This window comes from Callithrix jacchus, chromosome 8 (genome assembly GCF_049354715.1).
Source record: "Callithrix jacchus isolate 240 chromosome 8, calJac240_pri, whole genome shotgun sequence".
Taxonomy (NCBI): Eukaryota; Metazoa; Chordata; class Mammalia; order Primates; family Cebidae; genus Callithrix; species Callithrix jacchus.
Window position 1 is genome coordinate 111,763,824 of NC_133509.1, and position 20,642 is coordinate 111,784,465.

Here is a 20,642-nt window from a genome sequence, read left to right on the forward strand (position 1 = left end):
ATCTTGTTCCCTGTAGAAATGCAGACTAGCGGCTGGGCGCAGTGGCTCACGCCCATAATCCCAGCACTTTGGGGGGCCAAGGTGAGCGGATCACTTGAGGTCAGGAGTTCAAGACCAGCCTGGCAAACATGGCAAAATCCTGTCTCTACTAAAAAGAATACAAAAATTAGTAGGGTATGGTGGTGAGTGCCTGTTAAGCCCAGCTACTTGGGAGGCTGAGGCAGGGAGCGTTGCTTGAACCTGGGAAGCAGAGGTTGCAGTGAGCCAAGATTGCACCACTGCACTCCATCCTGGGTGACAGAGCAAGACTCCATCTCAAAAAAAAAAAAAAAAAAAAAAAATGCAGACTATCTTGGCTCTAGATATTCACCAAAAATTTATGTCCAATTCCTTCCAAACAGCCTTGAGACCACGTCCTGTTAAAGACAGTACCAGAGCCAGGTGTGGTTACTCATGCCTGTAATTCCAGCTACCCGGGAGGCCAAGGCAGGAGAACACTTGAGCCCAGGAGTTTGAGATCAGCCTGGGCAACATAGACCCCATCTCAAAAAACAATAATAAAGAAATAAATAAAAATTTTAAAGAGTGTGCCAGATAAGACTTAAGCCTAAATTAGAAGAAAGGCCTTAAGAAAGCAAAATCAATGTTTTCAAGGACCTCCTGGCACGAATCTTTATGTTTAAATATCCTTATTCAATGTATCAAGTTTTCCATAATCTTAGAGTAGGTCACAGTTGTCTCTTCTTGGGGCTTAGTTAAAATCTGTTTAGCTCATCCTTGGGCCTGACTTGTCAGGGTTTTCATTGCTTTCAGGATCCTTTTCTAAATTCTCCCAGAGTAAGCGTATTGTCCTAGCAAAACTCCCCGGGCCGGCTCAGTCCCTGTGCTGGTCTCCTCGCCCTTGCCACGCCCTCGGAATTCCTAGTCTGCATCTCTGCACCCACTCACCTGGCTGGCCCAGGGCAAGCAGGAAACGGACTGGGTCACCAACCCCTTCTGTGTCTCTCCCCCTCCCCTTGTGCTGGCTGAAGTCCAACACGACTGTTACCAAACTGGAGCTGGAAGATAACGGCATCACGGAGGAGGGCATCTTGAGCCTGGTGGAGATGCTACAAGAGAACTACTACCTCCAGGAGATGGTACCGTGCCCCCCTGCACTGGCTCCTGCCATCACCCCCGGGGGCTCACAACCCACTGGGGACAAGCCAGAGGCCCTGCCAGGACCCAGACTGCCCCCAGGCCCCTGCCCTCCCTACATGACTTCTCAGAGGAGGGCCACATGTGAGAGGCTGTGTTTCCTACAGCTGTAGAAAATCCTAAGAAACCATTTCTGGCTGGACGCGGTAGCTCAAACCTGTAATCCCAGCACTTTGGGAGGCCAAGGAGGGCGGATCACCTGAGGTCAGGAGTTCGTGATCAGCCTGGCCAACATGGCCAAACCCTGTCACTACTAAAAGTACAAAAGTTAGCCGGGCATGGTGGTAATCCCAGCTACTCAGGAGGCTGAGGCAGAGGCTGCAGTGAGCCGAGATTGCGCCACTCCACTCCAGCCTGGGCGACAAGAGCAAGACTCAAACAAAGAAAAATTATGTCTGTCTGGACCTTGGAAGCCCTTCAATTGATAAATGTGGCCTGGCATGGTGGCTCACGCCTGTAATGGCTCACTAGAAATATACAAAATTAGCTATGCATGGTGTTGAGCACCTGTGATCCCAGCTACTTGGGAGGTGGAGGCAGGAGAAACACTTGAACCCTGTAGGGTGGAGGTTGCCATGAGCTAAGATTAAGCCACTGTACTCCAGCCTGGGTGACAAAAAAAAAAAAAAAAGGATAAATGTACCTCTGCATAGTTGCTTTAAAGTGAACTTCCTTAAAGAAAATAAAGACATAAAATAACTTCATAAAAGATGAGTGCATGACGTGAATGTGCTAAGGCCGCAGCACTGGACGCTGAGAAACGGTGATGATGGTAAATCGAATGTTATGTGTAGTTTACCATCATAAAAAATGTCCAAAGGAAAGGGGGAAACAACCAATTAAGACAATAATGGCCACTATATAAAGTCTCTCCCACTAGCTTAAAAGGACAAGTCATACTTCCCAAATCAAGGAGTGGAATTTACAATGATTATGCACTCTAAACACATTTTTCACTGTTTCACTGCCAGGCTCTCTAAATGAAGCTGTTTTGGGTTTCCATACAAAGAAAATTTAATAATGCGCTTATTTGAAGCACCAGGGCTGAACTGGGAGAGTAGGGAGTCCTTGAAGCCAGCTTTGAAAAGCTGAGACCAGCCATCTCACGGGTCCCACAGTGAGGCACTGGGAAAGCTGGGACTAGAGCTTGGTTTCCTGTCGCCCTTCTCTTGGTCCTTGGCACCACCCTAATCCTTCTAATCCTTTCCCACCCCAACCCTACTCCCTCACCACTGGACTCAAGTAAACCACAAAAGACATCATTTGTTCATGAGGGCCCTTTGGTGAGGTTTTTTATATACTGAAGTGTTTTCTTGCCTTTTAGAATATTTCCAACAATCAACTTGGTTTGAAGGGGGCCAGAATCATCTCAGATTTCCTTGAAACAAATACTTCTTCCATCTGGAGCCTTGAGCTTTCAGGTGAGCATGTGGAAAGGGAGGGAGAGGATACTGGGACTCAGAGGGAGGGAAGAGGGAAAAAACAGAGAATTCAACTTCTAGCTAACCAGACCATGTCTTTCTGGTCTTGGAGACCAAAGACTTCATCTATGCCGGCTAAACCCTCCCAGTCACACTCCTCTAACCCCTTCCACCATATCTGATGATTCGAATCATGTATACACAATAATTTATCATATACTTTACCACGAAAACTGAATAGGGGCACTATTAATTAACTGGAACCACAAGCAAATTGAGATACCTTGCACCCAATTATAAACTATGTTTAATATGATTAAGAACATAAAATAAATAAAATCATAAAAGAACAAATCACTTTTTTTTAAGAAAAAAAAAGACATCTCCTCCTTCCCTCACCAAGAGTTTCTTACAACGAAAAGTGTTTAGTCACTGATATTAGAGGCTCAACAAATAAATTCAATAGCACATTAGTTACAGGTGAATAGAATTAGTGGAAAACGTATTTTATCTATCTTTGCAGCACAGAAAGACAAAGACATACAGAATATAAAAGATAAAAGAATGTAAAAGAATGAGTAGTTTCCAGAAGGAGAAGAAATGAATGAGCAGCAATATTTGAACAAATAACAGCTAACGTGTTCCCTGAATTGATAAATTTGCAGATACAGGAATCCTAGTAACTCCTAAGAAAGGTATATGAAAAGGAATCTATACTTGAGTATATCTCTGAAAAACACTTAAGATACAGAGATCTGTAAAGTGTCTAGAAAAAAATACAGAAATAAAATTTGTGTATTTTCTTTATAGAATGAGGTCTCACTATGTTGCTCAGGCTAGTCTCACACTCTTGGGCTCCAGCAATCCTCCCGCCTCAGCCTCCCAAAATGCTGGGATTATAGGCATAAGCCATGGTGCCTGGCCTTAGTTCATGTATTTTTAACATAAATATTGTTACATGTTAGGTATTATTCTCCAATTTCCCTTGTTTCCCACTAAATATACCTTGGATTTCTTTCTATGGCAGAACAAATAGATTTAATCTAGTTCCCTTGAACTGCTGGCTAGTATTCTGAGTCATGGACATAGTATAGTTTATTTAACACCCCACTATTTGGGGGAAAGGGGATTAATTTTATTTCTAATTTTGCTTTCAAGTAATGTTTTTTGTTTGTTTTTGTTTTGTTTTGTTTGAGATGGAGTCTTGCTCTGTAGCCCAGGCTGGAGTGCAGTGGTACAATCTCCGCTCACCACAACCTCTGCCTCCCAGGTTCAAGTGATTCTCCTGCCTCAGCCTCCCGAGTAGCTGGGATTACAGGCATGCACCACCATGCCCAACTAATTTTTTTGTATTTTTAGTAGAGATGGGGTTCCTCCATGTTGGTCAGGCTGGTCTCAAACTCCCAGCCTCAGGTGATCCACCTGCCTCAGCCTCCCAAAGTGCTGGGATTACAGGTGGGAGCCACTGTGCCCGGCCTTGCTTTGTTTATGGTACTTTCCTGTGGCAAAGTTTGTGTCTTTTATTGATGTCAAGTTTTATAGTCTTTTCACTTTATGGATTTAATTTTTGCAGCCTTGCTTTAAAACTCTTTCCTAAAGTTTATAAAAATATTTTCCTGAACCAGGAGTGGTGGCATGCACCGTTAGTCCCATCTACTCAGGAAGCTGGGGTGGGAGAATTGCTTGAGCCCAGGACTGGCCCCCCAGGGCAACATAGTGAGACCCCATCTATAAAAAAGAAAAAGAAAAAAAAGTTAGGTAAAAATATTTTCTTTTGTTTTCTTCAAATTTTTTTAACTCTTAGGTCTCTAATATATCTAACACTTTTTTGTACATGGCATGAAGTAGACACCGAATGTTTTATTTCCAAAACTGATAGCCAGGTGCCTCAGCATCATCAATGGAATAATTCATCCTGTTCTGACTAATTCGAATTGTCATCTTTATCATGTATTAAACTCCCATTATAAATATAGGTTTCCTTCCAGATTCTCTCTTTCATTAATCTATTTATATATTTCTATGTCAACATTGTGTTGTTTTAATATTTGTTTAGAATATTAAAATTATAATTACTACATAAGATGTGACTAATACAAAAAATAATTATGTACAATTTAATATATAAGTTATAAAATCTTATAATAAACATTTTTGTTTGTTTGTTTGTTTTTGAGATGGAATCTCCCTCTGTTGCCCAGGCTGGAATGCAGTGCCATTATCTCAGCTCATTACAATCTCTGCCTCCTGGGTTCAAGCAATTCTCCTGCCTCAGCTTCCCAAATAGCTGGGATTACAGGTGCCCGCTGCCATGCCCAGCTAATTTTTGTATTTTTAGTAGAGACAGGGTTTCATCATGTTGGCCAGGCTGGTCTTGAACTCCTGACCTCAAGTGATCCACCTGACCCGGCTTCCCAAAGTGCTGGGATTACAGGCATGAGCCACTGCGCCCAGCCAATAAATATGTTTTGTATATGAATGGGCAAAGACTATTCCTTTTGTTCAAAGTAATCTTGAATCTTTTTTTTTTTCAAAATGATTCTGCAATTTTGGCTATTAGTGTCGTTAGTAATAGTAATCTTGGCTATGCTTGTACAGTTTCTCCCCCAGGTGAACTTTAGAACCATTCTTTCAAGTTCTATCCAAGAAAAAGTAAAAAAGATAAAACAGCTGTTGGGGTTTTGGTTGGGGTTTTCCATTTACTATTCTACATTAATTTAGAAATAACCAACATATTCACAATATTGAGTCTCCTCATTTATGAACATGGTTTATCTCTATTCCTCCAGGTCTTTTTATGTTCTTGAGTAAGGTCTTATTTTCTTCTATTGTAAGCCTTGCATTATTCATATTAGGTTTATTTCTAGGTCTTCCATTATTTTATCTTATGTGAACAGAATGTTTTTCTATCATATTTTCTCATGGGTTATTACTGATGTGTCTGAAAGCTATTAATTTTTGTCCTTTGAGTCTATATCCACTTACCTTATTAAATTATCTTATGAGTTCTAACATTTTGTTAGTTTTATAGAATTATTTAGATAGGTGATCATATCTGCAAATAATGAAAGTTTTATCTCTTCTTTTCCAATATTTATAGCTCCTAGTGATTTTTCTGGTTGTATTGGCTAAGACCCCTAACATAATGTGTTAACATAGTACAGAAGGTTGTTTGGAAAAATACAAATCCCCCAGTCCTATCCCAGACTGCTGAAGTCAGAATCTTTAGCAGGAGAAATCTAGGAATCTGTATTTTATCAAATTTCACAAATAATTATCTTATAACCAGCTCTATAGAGACGGGTGCTCCCTATGTTGCCCAGGCTGGTTGTAAACTCCTGGGCTCAAGCGATCCTCCCACCTTGGCCTCCCAAAGTGCTGTGATTACAGGCACGAGCCAATGCATCTGGACCCTGCCACCTTTTCCATGTCTGATTGTTCTAAACGGAAGTGGACTGGGAGGGGTAGGGGGTGGGAGAGGAGGGGAGTCATGGTTTAGCAGTGAACTGCTGACACACCACCCTCACTACAGGAAATGACTTCAAGGAAGAATCTGCAGCACTGCTCTGCCAAGTCCTGTCGGTAAGAGGCAGGGAGTGCAACCAAGCCACATGGGTGATGTCCCTGGGAGATCTGGGCAACCTGGGGCTGCTATGGGCACGGTGACATGAGGCTACTTGCACATGTTAGGGACTAGGGAGTGTTTAGACCCTGCCAACCCCAGCAAAAGCCACACAAACAGTAGAGCTGTTTATATGGCACTGAGTTCTCCCATCAAACATCAACAGCCAAACGAAAAATGCCTAAGACATTGTCTTCACCTAATTTTCTGTACATTGGAGCCCCCATCATACTGTCTTCTGATAAGTAAGATATTTGCAATCAGAAGACAAAAAATCCTTCTCTTTCCCCTGTTTGTTTCTGTAGAGCAATTACCGAATTAAGAAGCTGGATCTCAGCCACAATCAATTCTCTGATGTAGGAGGGGAGCACCTGGGACAGATGCTGGGTGAGTCTCCCTGGAGGGAAGGGACAGCAAATGGGAGGGATGGGGGAGGATCACTGCTTGGCGGAGCTGAATCTCCCTTCTTAACATTATTTTTCCATGTTGTGAATGTAGAAGTGAGGTAAACCATGCCCAGAGCACATTCAGAATTAGCCGGGTGCAGTGGCTCATACCTGCAATGCCAGAACTTTGGGAACCTGAGGCAGGAGGATCACTTGAGCCCAGGAGTTCAAGACCAAGCTGAGCAACATAGGGAGACCCCTGTCTCTATAAAATATCAAACAATTAGCCAGGTGTGGTGATGGGCACCTGTAGTTCCAGCTACTCAGGAGGCTGAGGCAGGAGAATCACTTGAACCTGGGAGGCAGAGGTTGCAGTGAGCTGAGATCACGCCACTACACTCTAGCCTGGCAAAAGAGAAAGATTCCGTCTAAAAAAAAAAAAGGAAGTTGAGGCTGCAGTGAACCGTAATCTTGTCACTACACTCCACAACAGAGAGAGACTCTGTCTCAGATGAAGAAGAGGGCCAGGCACGGTGGCTTGCAACTGTAATCCCAGCCCTTGCAGGTGGATCGCAAAGTCAAGAGATCAAGACCATCCTGGCCAACATAGTGAAACCCCATCTCTACTAAAAATACAAAAAAAAACCTTAGTTTGGTGCCGTGGCGCACGCCTGTAGTCCCAGCTACTCTGGAGGCTGAGGCAGAAGAATCGCTTGAACCTGGGAAGCAGAGGTTGCAGTGAGCCAAGATGGCACCACTGCACTCCAGCCTGGCGACAGAGAGACTCCATCTCAAAAAAGAAAAAAAGAAGAAGAAGAGGAGGAGGAGGAGGAGGAGAAAGAGGAGAGAAGCAGTAGCAGCAAACACCTGGTCATGGGAAGTAAAACTTTATGATGATTAGAAGAACAGAGAGAAACAACTAACAACTTGCGGATCTCAGGAAGGCTAAGGACTGTTAAGTATGGCCCAGTAAGCACAAACGATCCAAAAGCAATTGAAAAGTACCTTTTGGGTACTATGCTTATTAACTGGATGATGAAATCATCAGTACACCAAACCCCTGCGACATGCAACTTACTTATACAACAAACCAGCACATGGACGCCTGAATCTAAAAGTTTTAAAAATTCCCGTACTTGACAACAATGCATTTGAAACATGCATATGATAAAAAGACACACAACGGTGAACAACCCTAAAAGACAATCAACAGACAGGGAGTAGATATTTGCAGCATTTGTAGGGTAAAAAATCAGTATTCAGAATGTTGATAAAAATCCATAGCTCAATTAGACAATGATACGTAGCCTCAATCTCTCACTCTCTCCACTAATTAGAGAAAGGAAAGGTTTTCCTTGTCATCTACTAAAAGCCAGTGAATGTTAAAGGCTGTGGACAGTAGAGTGAAGTAAGAATAATTCCCAGGCACTTTTCAGAACAATTTGACAGTCCTTGGTAAATTTGAAAATGTGTGTATTCTATGATGCAGAAATTCCTTCCCCTCAAGGGGAATTGTCTCAGAGAAGCTCTCACACATACACAGAGAAATGTGTGAGGAGGTTATTACAGCATTGTCCTAAAAGAGAAAAAAAAAAATCCCAAAGTGCTGGGATTACAGGCATCAGCCACCTCGCCTGTCTCGAAAGTGCTATTTTAACTATTCACAGTAACAAGGACATGGGGTCACCCTAAATGCCCGTCAATGATAGACTGGATAAAGGAAAAATGTGGTACATAGACACCATGAAATACTATCCAGTCGCAAAAAACAATGAAACCATGTTCTTTGCAGGAACATGAATGGAGCTGGAGGCCATTATCCTTAGTACACTAATGTAGGAACAGAAAACTAAATACCCCATGTTCTCGCTTATAAGTGGGAGCTGAATTATGAGAACACATGAACACAGAGAGGGAAACAGTCACTGGGGTCTAACTGGGAGTGCAGGGCAGGAGGAGGAAGAGGAATGGGAGAAATAACTAATGAATACCAGGCTTAGTACTTGGATGGTGAAATAATCTGCACAATACACCCTGTGACACAAGTTTACCTGTATAACAAACCCGCACGTGTACCCCTGAACTTAAAATTAAAAAAAAAAAAAGAAAAGAAATTGCTGTTTTAGAGGAGTGGGTGAGTATGGAAATTCAAATGGAAAAGGTTGAGTTGAGAATGAGGGCCTGGCACACTGGCTCATGCCTGTAATCCCAGTGCTTTGGGAGGCTGAGGTGGGAAGCCAGGGGTTCAAGACCAGCTTGGGCAACATAGTGAGACCCTCTCTCTACAAAAAAATTCAAAATTTAGGCCAGGCACAGTGGCTAACACCTGTAATCCCAGCACTTTGGGAGGCCAAGGCAGGTGGATTACCTGAGGTCAGGAGTTCAAGACCAGCCTAGGCAACATGGTGAATCCCTGTCTCTACCAAAAATACAAACATTAGCCGAGTGTGGTGGTGTGCGCCTGTAATCCCAGCTACTAAGGAGACTGAGGCATGAGACATGCTTGAACCCAGGAGGCGGAGGTTGCAGTGAGCCAAGATCCCGCCATTGCACTCCAGCCTGGGTGACAGAGTGAGACTCCATCTCAAAATAAAAAAACAAAAAAAAATCAAAAATTAGCTGCACATGGTGGCACATGCCTATGGAATAGAATGCAAAGCTAAAAGAACACTTTTAGCAACTGCAGAAGTTCTTCTGGGAGGGCTGGAACAGAAAGAAGGAGCAGGAGTCAAGGGAGACAGACAGTCCAGAGAGGGTGGGTTTTGTTTTTTGTTTTTTGTTTTTTTGAGACAGTCTCGCTCTATTGCCCAGGCTGAAATGCAGTGGCTGTCAGGTTCAAGTGCTTCTCCTGTCTCAGCCTCCTGAGTAGCTGGGGTTGCAGGCACTCACCACCACGTCCAGCTAATTTTTGAATTTTTAGTAGAGATGGGGTTTCTCCATGTTGGCCAGGATGGTCTCCATCTCTTGACCTCATGATTCACCCACCTCGGCCTCCCAAAGTGCTGGGATTACAGGTGTGAGCCACCGCTCCTGGCCCCAGGGAGGGTTTTTAAGGATGGAAAATGCTGAGAGGAAAGACAGAAGAAACTGATGCTACAGAAAAAGGAGGTAATTACAGGAGCAAAGTCCATGAGGAGGCTGCAGGCTGTGGAGACCAGAACAAAGTGCAGAGCTCACCTTAGAGAGCAGGAGGGACAGCTCTTTCTTTGAAAAACAGATGAGGAAAGGGTGGATACAGGTGCAGGTAAGTGGGTAGATTTCATGATGGTGTTTGAAGCCTCTCATTGCTACTATTTTCTCGGTGAAGTAGGAGGTAAGATCTTCAGCTGAAAGTGCAGTTCAGACCACTAGGGCTGATGGGAGGGCAGAAGGTATAAAATACCATGTGTAGGGGAGGAGCAACATGTAAAGGAAGCGCCTTTCCATGTGGGGCACTTGGAGTCTCTGCTTGAAAACCAAGGTCATAAATTTAACATGAGACAGACTGTGCTCTCTTTTTTGTTTTGTTTTTGCAACAGAGTCTCACTCTGTTGCCCAGCCTGGAGTGCAGTGGCAAGATCTTGGCTCACTGCAACCTCCACCTCCCAGGTTCAAGAAATTCTTGTGCCTCAGCCTCCTGAGTAGCTGGGATTACAGGAGCCCACCACCATGCCTGGCTATGTTTTGTATTTTTGGTAGAGATGGTGTTCACCATGTTGGCCATGCTGGTCTCGAACTTCTGACGTCAAGTGATCCACCCTCCTTGGCCTCCCAAAGTGCTGGGAATATAGACGTGAGTCACCACGCCTGGCCTGTGCTCTTTTAAAATGTTTATAAACATACTGCAAGTGCAGCTTTTAAAAACATTTATTATTGCCGGGCATAGTAGCTCACGCCTGTAATCCCGACACTTTGGGAGGCCAAGGTGAGTGAATCACCTGAGGTCAGGAGTTCGAGACCAGTCTGGCCATATGGTGAAACCCTATCTCTACTAAAAATACAAAAAATTAGCTTGGCATGGTGGCTTGGGCCAATAATCCCAAGATTACTCAGGAGGCTGAGGCAGGAGAATCACTTGAACCAGGGAGGCAGAGGTTGCAGTGAGCAAAGATCACGCCATTGCACTCCAGCCTGGGCGACAAGAATGATATTCTGTCTCAAAACAAAACAAAACAAAACAAAAAAAGCTTATTATTTGAAGTGATGGCTATGCAATAGGCATCATGTTGGGCATTTTACATCAAACCTCATGAGATCAGAATTACAATCTAAATTGTGTGGCCATTTGAGTGATGCAGGTGTGCAAGGTGTAGCTTAAATGAGAGAACTGGCAGAGAAGAGGAAATCAGGGTTAAGAAAAGAGTGAAAGAGAGAAGGGAGCGGGTAACAAAGGCATGAGAAAGTTTGCTCCCAAAATTACATGAGGTGTTATGCACTTTGCTAAAAACACACACCCAGGGTTGACAAAAATAGAAGCAGGATCAGAACATAGTGCACTATCCATAAAAAATAAAAAATAGGTCGGGCGTGGTGGTTCATACCTGTAATCCCAGCACTTTGGGAGTCTGAGGCAGGTGGATTATCTGAGGTCAGGAGTTCAAGAACAGCCTGGCCAATGTGGTGAAACCCCGCCTCTGCTAAAAAAAAATACAAAAATTAGCTGGGCTTGGTGGTGGGCACCTGTAACCCCAGCTACTTGAGAGGCTGAGGCAGGAGAATCACTTAAACCCGGGAGGCGGAGGTTGTGATGAGCCGAGATCGTGCCATGCACTCCAGCCTGGGCAATAAGAGCAAAACTCTATCTCAAAAATATAATAAAATAAAATAAGAAATAAGACATTATTCCTGGGCCAGAGGCCTAAAGACAATTCCTCCCATTGAGTCATGGTTCAAGAGGACTTTAGCCTTACCATTGATGGCATCCTTGGCATAACTGCCCTCCCCAAATAAAAGCAACAATGAATAATGTGTTTAAATAGAATGTCCCAACCCTGTGGAACATGTAAGCAAAATCATCTTTAGGGCAAAGCCAAAGTATGATTTCTGTGCAGACCCAGCTTCTCCACAAACCTGATGCCTCCCTACTTCCAACTGGTTGTGCTCCTAAGGCTTTGCTGAAGAGAAGTTCTGGAGTCCCCACTGCAGCCATGGCCTGCCATGATAAAGATACAATGTGTCGTAATATGCCACATCCGTCACAGTGTTCCTGTGTAAATACAGCCCCTGAAGATATTTTCCAGCTACTTCCATCTATTTTAATGCAAAATATTCTTTTTTTTTTTTTTTAATTTTTTATTGGATTATAGGTTTTGGGGTACATGAGCAGAGCATGCAAGACAGTTGCGTAGGTACACACATGGCAGTGTGCTTTGCTTTTCTTCTCCCCTTCACCCACATTTGGCATTTCTCCCCAGGCTATCCCTCCCCACCTCCCCCTCCCACTGGCCCTCCCCTTTTCCCCCCAATAGACCCCAGTGTTTAGTACTCCCCTTTCTGTGTCCATGTGTTCTCATTTTTCATCACCCACCTATGAGTGAGAATATGCGGTGTTTCATTTTCTGTTCTTGTGTCAGTTTGCTGAGGATGATGTTTTCCAGATTCATCCATGTCCCTACAAACGACACGAACTCATCATTTCTGATTGCTGCATAATATTCCATGGTGTATATGTGCCACATTTTTCCAATCCAGTCTATTATCAATGGGCATTTGGGTTGATTCCAGGTCTTTGCTATTGTAAACAGTGCTGCAATGAACATTCGTGTACATGTGTCCTTATAGTAGAACGATTTATAGTCTTTTGGATATATACCCAGTAATGGGATTGCTGGGTCAAATGGAATTTCTATTTCTAAGGCCTTGAGGAATCGCCACACTGTCTTCCACAATGGTTGAACTAATTTACACTCCCACCAACAGTGTAAAAGTGTTCCTTTTTCTCCACATCCTCTCCAGCATCTGTTGTCTCCAGATTTTTTAATGATCGCCATTCTAACTGGCGTGAGATGGTATCTCAATGTGGTTTTGATTTGCATCTCTCTGATGACCAGTGACGATGAGCATTTTTTCATATGATTGTTGGCCTCATATATGTCTTCTTTCGTAAAGTATCTGTTCATATCCTTTGCCCACTTTTGAATGGGCTTGTTTGTTTTTTTCCTGTAAATCTGCTTGAGTTGTTTGTAAATTCTGGATATCAGCCCTTTGTCAGATGGGTAGACTGCGAAAATTTTTTCCCATTCTGTTGGTTGCCAATCCACTCTAGTGACTGTTTCTTTTGCCGTGCAGAAGCTGTGGAGTTTCATTAGGTCCCACTTGTCTATTTTGGCTTTTGTTGCCAATGCTCTTGGTGTTTTGTTCATGAAGTCCTTGCCTACTCCTATGTCCTGGATAGTTTTGCCTAGATTTCCTTCTAGGGTTTTTATGGTGCCAGGTCTTATGTTTAAGTCTTTAATCCATCTGGAGTTAATTTTAGTGTAAGGTGTCAGGAAGGGGTCCAGTTTCTGCTTTCTGCACATGGCTAGCCAGTTTTCCCAACACCATTTGTTAAACATGGAATCCTTGCACCATTGCTTGTTTTTGTCAGGTTTATCAAAGATTGTATAGTTGTATGTATGTTGTGTTGCCTCCGGTGCCTCTGTTTTGTTCCATTGGTCTATATCTCTGTTTTGGTACCAGTACCATGCTGTTTTGATTACTGTAGCCTTGTAGTATAGTTTGAAATCCGGTAGTGTGATGCCCCCTGCTGTGTTCTTTTTGCTTAGAATTGACTTGGCTATGCGGGCTCTCTTTTGGTTCCATATGAAGTTCATGGTGGTTTTTTCCAGTTCTGTGAAGAAAGTCAATGGTAGCTTGATGGGGATAGCGTTGATTCTGTAAATTACTTTGGGCAGTATAGCCATTTTCACGATATTAATTCTTCCTAACCATGAACATGGAATGTTTCTCCATCTGTTTGTGTCCTCTCTGATTTCGTTGAGCAGTGGTTTGTAGTTCTCCTTGAAGAGGTCCCTTACGTTCCTTGTGAGTTGTATTCCAAGGTATTTTATTCTTTTTGTAGCAATTGCGAATGGCAGTTCGCTCTTGATTTGGCTTTCTTTAAGTCTGTTATTGGTGTAGACGAATGCTTGTGATTTTTGCACATTGATTTTATATCCTGAGACTTTGCTGAAGTTGTTTATCAGTTTCAGGAGTTTTTGGGCTGAGGCGATGGGGTCTTCTAGGTATACTATCATGTCGTCTGCAAATAGAGACAATTTGGCTTCCACCTTTCCTATTTGAATACCCTTTATTTCCTTTTCTTGCCTGATTGCTCTGGCTAGAACTTCCAGTACTATATTGAATAGGAGTGGTGAGAGAGGGCATCCTTGTCTAGTACCAGATTTCAAAGGGAATGCTTCCAGTTTTTGCCCATTCAGTATGATATTGGCTGTTGGTTTGTCATAAATAGCTTTTATTACTTTGAGATACGTTCCATCGATACCGAGTTTATTGAGGGTTTTTAGCATAAAGGGCTGTTGAATTTTGTCAAATGCCTTCTCTGCGTCAATTGAGATAATCATGTGGTTTTTGTTTTTGGTTCTGTTTATGTGGTGAATTACGTTGATAGACTTGCGTATGTTGAACCAGCCTTGCATCCCTGGGATGAATCCTACTTGATCATGATGAATAAGTTTTTTGATTTGCTGTTGCAATCGGCTCGCCAATATTTTATTGAAGATTTTTGCATCTATGTTCATCATGGATATTGGCCTGAAGTTTTCTTTTCTCGTTGGGTCTCTGCCGGGTTTTGGTATCAGGATGATGTTGGTCTCATAAAATGATTTGGGAAGGATTCCCTCTTTTTGGATTGTTTGAAATAGTTTTAGAAGGAATGGTACCAGCTCCTCCTTGTGTGTCTGGTAGAATTCGGCTGTGAACCCATCTGGACCTGGGCTTTTTTTGTGAGGTAGGCTCTTAATTGCTGCCTCAACTTCAGACCTTGTTATTGGTCTATTCATAGTTTCAGCTTCCTCCTGGTTTAGGCTTGGGAGGACACAGGAGTCCAGGAATTTATCCATTTCTTCCAGGTTTACTAGTTTATGTGCATAGAGTTGTTTGTAATATTCTCTGATGATGGTTTGAATTTCTGTGGAATCTGTGGTGATTTCCCCTTTATCATTTTTTATTGCATCTATTTGGTTGTTCTCTCTTTTATTTTTAATCAATCTGGCTAGTGGTCTGTCTATTTTGTTGATCTTCTCAAAAAACCAGCTCTTGGATTTATTGATTTTTTGAAGGGTTTTTCGTGTCTCAATCTCCTTCAGCTCAGCTTTGATCTTAGTAATTTCTTGTCTTCTGCTGGGTTTTGAGTTTTTTTGATCTTGCTCCTCAAGCTCTTTCAATTTTGACGATAGGGTGTCAATTTTGGATCTCTCCATTCTCCTCATATGGGCACTTATTGCTATATACTTTCCTCTAGAGACTGCTTTAAATGTGTCCCAGAGGTTCTGGCACGTTGTGTCTTCATTCTCATTGGTTTCGAAGAACTTCTTTATTTCTGCCTTCATTTCGTTGTTTACCCAGTCAACATTCAAGAGCCAGTTGTTCAGTTTCCATGAAGCTGTGCGGTTCTGGGTCGGTTTCTGAATTCTGAGTTCTAACTTGATTGCACTATGGTCTGAGAGGCTGTTTGTTATGATTTCAGTTGTTTTGCATTTGTTGAGCAGTGCCTTACTTCCAATTATGTGGTCAATTTTAGAGTAGGTGTGATGTGGTGCTGAGAAGAATGTGTATTCTGTGGATTTGGGGTGGAGAGTTCTGTAAATGTCCACCAGGTTTGCTTGCTCCAGGTCTGAGTTCAAGCCCTGGGTATCCTTGTTGATTTTCTGTCTGGTTGATCTGTCTAGTATTGACAGTGGAGTGTTAAAGTCTCCCACTATTATTGTGTGGGAGTCTAAGTCTCTCTGTAAGTCATTAAGAACTTGCCTTATGTATCTGGGTGCTCCTGTGTTGGGTCCATATATGTTTAGGATCGTTAGCTCTTCTTGTTGTATCGATCCTTTTACCATTATGTAATGGCCTTCTTTGTCTCTTTTGATCTTTGTTGCTTTAAAGTCTATTTTATCAGAGATGAGAATTGCAACTCCTGCTTTTTTTTGTTTTCCATTAGCTTGGTAAATCTTCCTCCATCCCTTTATTTTGAGCCTTTGTGTATCCTTGCATGTGAGATGGGTTTCCTGGATACAGCACACTGATGGGTTTTGGATTTTTATCCAATTTGCCAGTCTGTGTCTTTTGATTGGTGCATTTAGTCCATTTACATTTAGGGTTAATATTGTTATGTGTGAATTTGATACTGCCATTTTGATTCTAAGTGGCTGTTTTGCCTGTTAGTTGTTGTAGGTTCTTCATTATGTTGAAGCTCTTTAGCATTCAGTGTGATTTTGGAATGGCTGGTACTGATTGATCCTTTCTATGTGTAGTGCCTCTTTTAGGAGTTCTTGTAAAGCAGGCCTGGTGGTGACAAAATCTCTGAGTACTTGCTTGTTCGCAAAGGATTTTATTCTTCCTTCACTTCTGAAGCTCAGTTTGGCTGGATATGAAATTCTGGGTTGAAAGTTCTTTTCTTTAAGAATGTTGAATATTGGCCCCCACTCTCTTCTGGCTTGTAGTGTTTCTGCCGAGAGATCTGCTGTGAGTCTGATGGGCTTCCCTTTGTGGGTGACCCGACCTTTCTCTCTGGCTGCCCTTAGTATTCTCTCCTTTATTTCAACCCTGTTGAATCTGACGATTATGTGCCTTGGGGTTGCTCTTCTTGTGGAATATCTTTGTGGTGTTCTCTGTATTTCCTGCAATTGAGTGTTGGCTTGTCTTGCTAGGTGGGGGAAATTTTCCTGGATGATGTCCTGAAGAGTATTTTCCAGCTTGGATTCATTCTCTTCGTCCCCTTCTGGTACACCTATCAAACGTAGGTTAGGTCTTTTCACATAGTCCCACATTTCTTGGAGACTTTGTTCATTCCTTTTTGCGCTTTTTTCTCTGATCTTGGTTTCTCGTTTTATTTCATTGAGTTGGTCTTCGACTTCAGATATTCTTTCTTCTGCTTGGTCAATTCGGCTATTGAAACTTGCGTTTGCTTCGCGAAGTTCTCGTATTGTGTTTTTCAGCTCCTTTAATTCATTCATATTCCTCTCTAAGGTATCCATTCTTGTTATCATTTCCTCGAATCTTTTTTCAAATCTTTTTTCAAGGTTCTTAGTTTCTTTGCATTGATTTAATACATGATCTTTTAGCTCACAAAAGTTTCTCATTATCCATCTTCTGAAGTCTAATTCCGTCATTTCGTCACAGTCATTCTCCGTCCAGCTTTGTTCCCTTGCTGGTGAGGAGTCTTGGTCCTTTCTAGGAGGCGATGTGTTCTGGTTTCGGGTGTTTTCCTCCTTTTTGCGCTGGTTTCTTCCCATCTTTGTGGATTTGTCCGCTGGTCGTCTGCGTAGTTGCTGACTTTTCGTTTGGGTCTCTGAGTGGACACCCAGAATGTTGATGATGAAGTATTTCTGTTGCTTGGTTTTCCTTCTACCAGTCTAGCCCCTTCGCTGTACGACTGTTGAGGTCCGCTCCAGACCCTGCTTGTCTGGGGTGCACCTCTAGTAGCCGTGGCACAGCGAGGGATGCTACCAGTTTCTTTTTCGTCTCTCTTTGTCCCAGGATGATGCCTGCCTAATGACAGTCTTTTGGATATAGAGGGGTCAGGGAGCTGCTTGAGGAGACAGTTTGTATTTTATAGGGGTTTAATTGCTGAACTGTGCACTCTGTTGTTCATTCAGGGCTGTTAGGCTGCTATGTTTGATTCTGCTGCAACACAGCTCATTAAACAACCCTTTTTTTTTTCTCAAATGCTCTGTGTTGAGGGGTTTGGGCTTTATTTTTGGATGTCCGATCAGGTGTCCTGCCCAGCTCAAAGGCAGACTAGCCACTGTTTGGCTGCCAAGGTTCCGCCCTGCTGTTGTGTGATTCGCGCTGTTCCTGCCGGCTCTGCTGTGGTCTCCGCCACGCCCTGCTGCGGAGTCTCTTCGTTGTAGCGTGTTGCCTCAGCAACGGCAGGCTGCGTCAGCAGTGGGCGTGTATCTCAGTAGGGACGGGTTGCCTCAGCAACGGCAGGATGCGTCAGCAGTGGGCGTGTATCTCAGTAGGGACGGGTTGCTTCGGCAACGGCTGGCTGCCTCAGCAGTGGGCGTGTATATCAGTTGGGGCAGGTTGCCTCCCTAGTGGTGGACACCCCTCCCCCACAGAGCGTCTGGGACCGTCTGCCCGGGATAGTTTGAAATCGCGGTTTTGTTTGTCCCACTGGGTATCCCAAACGATCTGTTCCTGCAATCCCCTGGGCTGGGCTACTGTGCAAGTCTCATTCAGTCTCAAGTCCAGCCCTCTCAAGTCTCAGGTTGCCGGTTCAACAAGGCACCCGGACAAGCGCGCCCTGTGGGGATTGCTGGGTAGGGCCGGCCGCCGCCGCCCCGGCTGCCGGCTTCGCCAGGCAGACCTACTGCCTGGCGTCCCGTGTCTTTTTATACTTGGGAGTTTCCCCGTTCTGTGGGCAACAAAGATCAGTCTGGAAATGCAGCACTGACTCACCGTTTGCGAATTCAACGCGGGCTCCAATCCTGGGTTGTTCTCCAATGCAAAATATCCTACCAGAGAAATAATTCTTACATTCATTCATTCATTTATTTATTTATTTGAGACAGTGTCTCACTCTGTCACCAGGCTGAAGTGCAGTGGTGCGATCTCAGCTCAGTGCAACCTCCACCTCCCCGGTTCAAGCGATTCTCCTGCCTCAGCCTCCCAAATAGCTGGGATTACAGGCACCCACCACCACGCCTGGCTAATTTTTATATTTTTAGTAGAGTTGGGGTTTCACCATGTTGGGCAGGATGGTCACAGTTTCTTGACCTTGTGATCCACCCCACTTAGCCTCCCAAAGTGCTGGGATTACAGGCATGAGCCACCACGCCCCGCCTATTTATTTAATTTTTGAGATGGAGTCTTGCTCTGTCACCCAGGCTAGAGTTCGGTGGCGCCATCTTGGCTTACTCCAACCTCTGCCTCCTGGGTTCAAACAATTCTCCTGCCTCAGCTTCCCAAGTAGCTGGGACTCCAGGCATGTGCCACGACGCCCAGCTAATTTTTGTATTTTTAGTAAAGACGGGGTTCCACCATGTTGGCCAGGCTGGTCTCAAACTCCTGACCTTAGGTGATCCACCTGCCTCGGCCTCCCAAAGTGCTGGGATTATAGGGGTGAGCCACAGCCCGGCCAAATAATTCTTACTTTTATAAACGATGCCATGGTAAACCTCTACAAGTACGTTGCTCTTCCCATGTTCTGTGCTGTCATTTTAGGTAAAGAGAGTGTCAGAGGTGATGACAGGGTGTCCACATTTTAATGGGAAAATATCTGTGATCAGCTAATATCTGCCAAATAGACTATAGCAATTTCCTTCCTACCTGTGATCAGCTAATATCTGCCAAATAGACTATAGCAATTTCCTTCCTACCTAAACTATGCAAGGATTATTTCACCACATCTTTGCCAGCTTTGGGAATTGTCTTACAATTTTGTGTTTAAATGAATAACTACAAAAAGTATTACCTGAGAATTTTACCTTGCATGACCACTGAGTGGTCTTTATCCCCAATGTCATGGACATCTGTTAACTCTAAGAATGGGTTTTTTGGGCTGTGGGAGACACTAAGCCAATTCCCTCCCTGTTTCAGCCACCAATGTGGGGCTCACGTCACTGGATCTGAGCTGGAATCACTTTCACACACGGGGAGCTGTAGCCTTGTGCAATGGTCTCCGGGTAAGGCACTCTCCAGGAATGGTGTGTGGAGCCTGAGTGAGGCTAGCCAGGGCCTCCTGCCATCCTAAGCCTCTTCCTCATGGTCACCAATGATGAGGGCATACTGAGATCTCATCAAATGCTTTTCAAGTTATTGGTCTCCCTCCCACAATTCCTGGATGCACATTATTCTTTTTTTCCGAAACAGTCTTACTCTGTGGCCCAGGCTGGAGTGCAGTGGCACAATCTCAGCTCACTTTAACCTCCACCTCCTGGGTTCAAGTGATTCTCCTGCCTCAGCTTCCCGAGTAGCTGGGACTACAGGCGCCTGCCACCATGCTTGGCTAATTTTTGTATTTTTAGTAGAGGGGATTTCACCATATTGGCCAGGCTGGTCTCGAACTCCTGACCTTGTGATCCACCCGCCTTGGCTTCCCAAAGTGCTGAGATTCCAGGTGTGAGTCACCGCACCCGGTCTGCACGTTATTCTTTAGTATAATCATATCTGCTGAGGCCAGGGTGGTGTCTCTGGAGACACTTCAAGAGGGCAGTTTAATTAATGGGCAGTGAATGACAAGAAGCCAAAGGGAGGGAGTCTCATGAATACTCAAAATTGAGCCCTGCTGGGAGCTCTGGAACGATCTGGCAGATCTGTTGCCCCTGGGGACCACTGAGCACCCAGTCAGGATGCCAACACTGGATAGAAATCGGGGCCCTTTTGGTTGGATGAGTCACATGCAACCTTGATGCTGGTGCTTCTCCTCTCTCCCTGGAGGGTAATGTGACCCTGACAAAACTGAACCTCTCCATGAATGGCCTCGGGAATGAGGGAGCCCTGGCCCTAGGGGAGGTTCTCCGACTCAACAGCTGCCTGGTCTACCTGGATGTCAGCGGCAATGACATCAGCAACGAAGGGGCCTCCAAAATCAGCAGAGGATTGGAGTCCAATGAAAGCCTCAAAGTTCTGAAGGTAGTCTTCTGCTGGAAAGGGGTTATTTGTGTGTGTGTGTGTGTGTGTTGGGGTGAGGTGGGGGCTGCATAGTACTGGAGAGAATCATTGGGAACATCTGTACTTCATATATGCATGTATTTTTTTACCATCTCTCGGCTATAAACACAGCAACCATTCTCTGCTCTAAAGCCAGTATCACCATCGGTGCCCCCTGGTGCCCTGCAGGTCTTCCTAACTGGTCTTCTTCCTTCCTCCCATCTGGGTCTC

General features: G+C 44.0%; 1 protein-coding gene across 5 annotated transcripts in view; it reads left to right on the forward strand.

Moving 5' to 3' along the window:
• LRRC74A (leucine rich repeat containing 74A) overlaps positions 1 to 20,642 on the forward strand; it is a 49,605-nt gene that overhangs the window by 8,851 nt on the left and 20,112 nt on the right. For 4 of the 5 annotated variants that reach the window (XM_035261138.3, XM_035261137.3, XM_054240230.2 and 1 more), the window contains exons 4-9: positions 1,032 to 1,139; positions 2,522 to 2,618; positions 6,151 to 6,200; positions 6,546 to 6,627; positions 19,359 to 19,444; positions 20,199 to 20,393. In XM_035261138.3, the coding sequence (XP_035117029.2) occupies positions 1,032 to 1,139; positions 2,522 to 2,618; positions 6,151 to 6,200; positions 6,546 to 6,627; positions 19,359 to 19,444; positions 20,199 to 20,393 (618 nt within the window). The remainder of the gene's footprint in view (positions 1 to 1,031; positions 1,140 to 2,521; positions 2,619 to 6,150; positions 6,201 to 6,545; positions 6,628 to 19,358; positions 19,445 to 20,198; positions 20,394 to 20,642) is intronic. The other variant, XM_054240231.2, reaches the window with a different exon arrangement.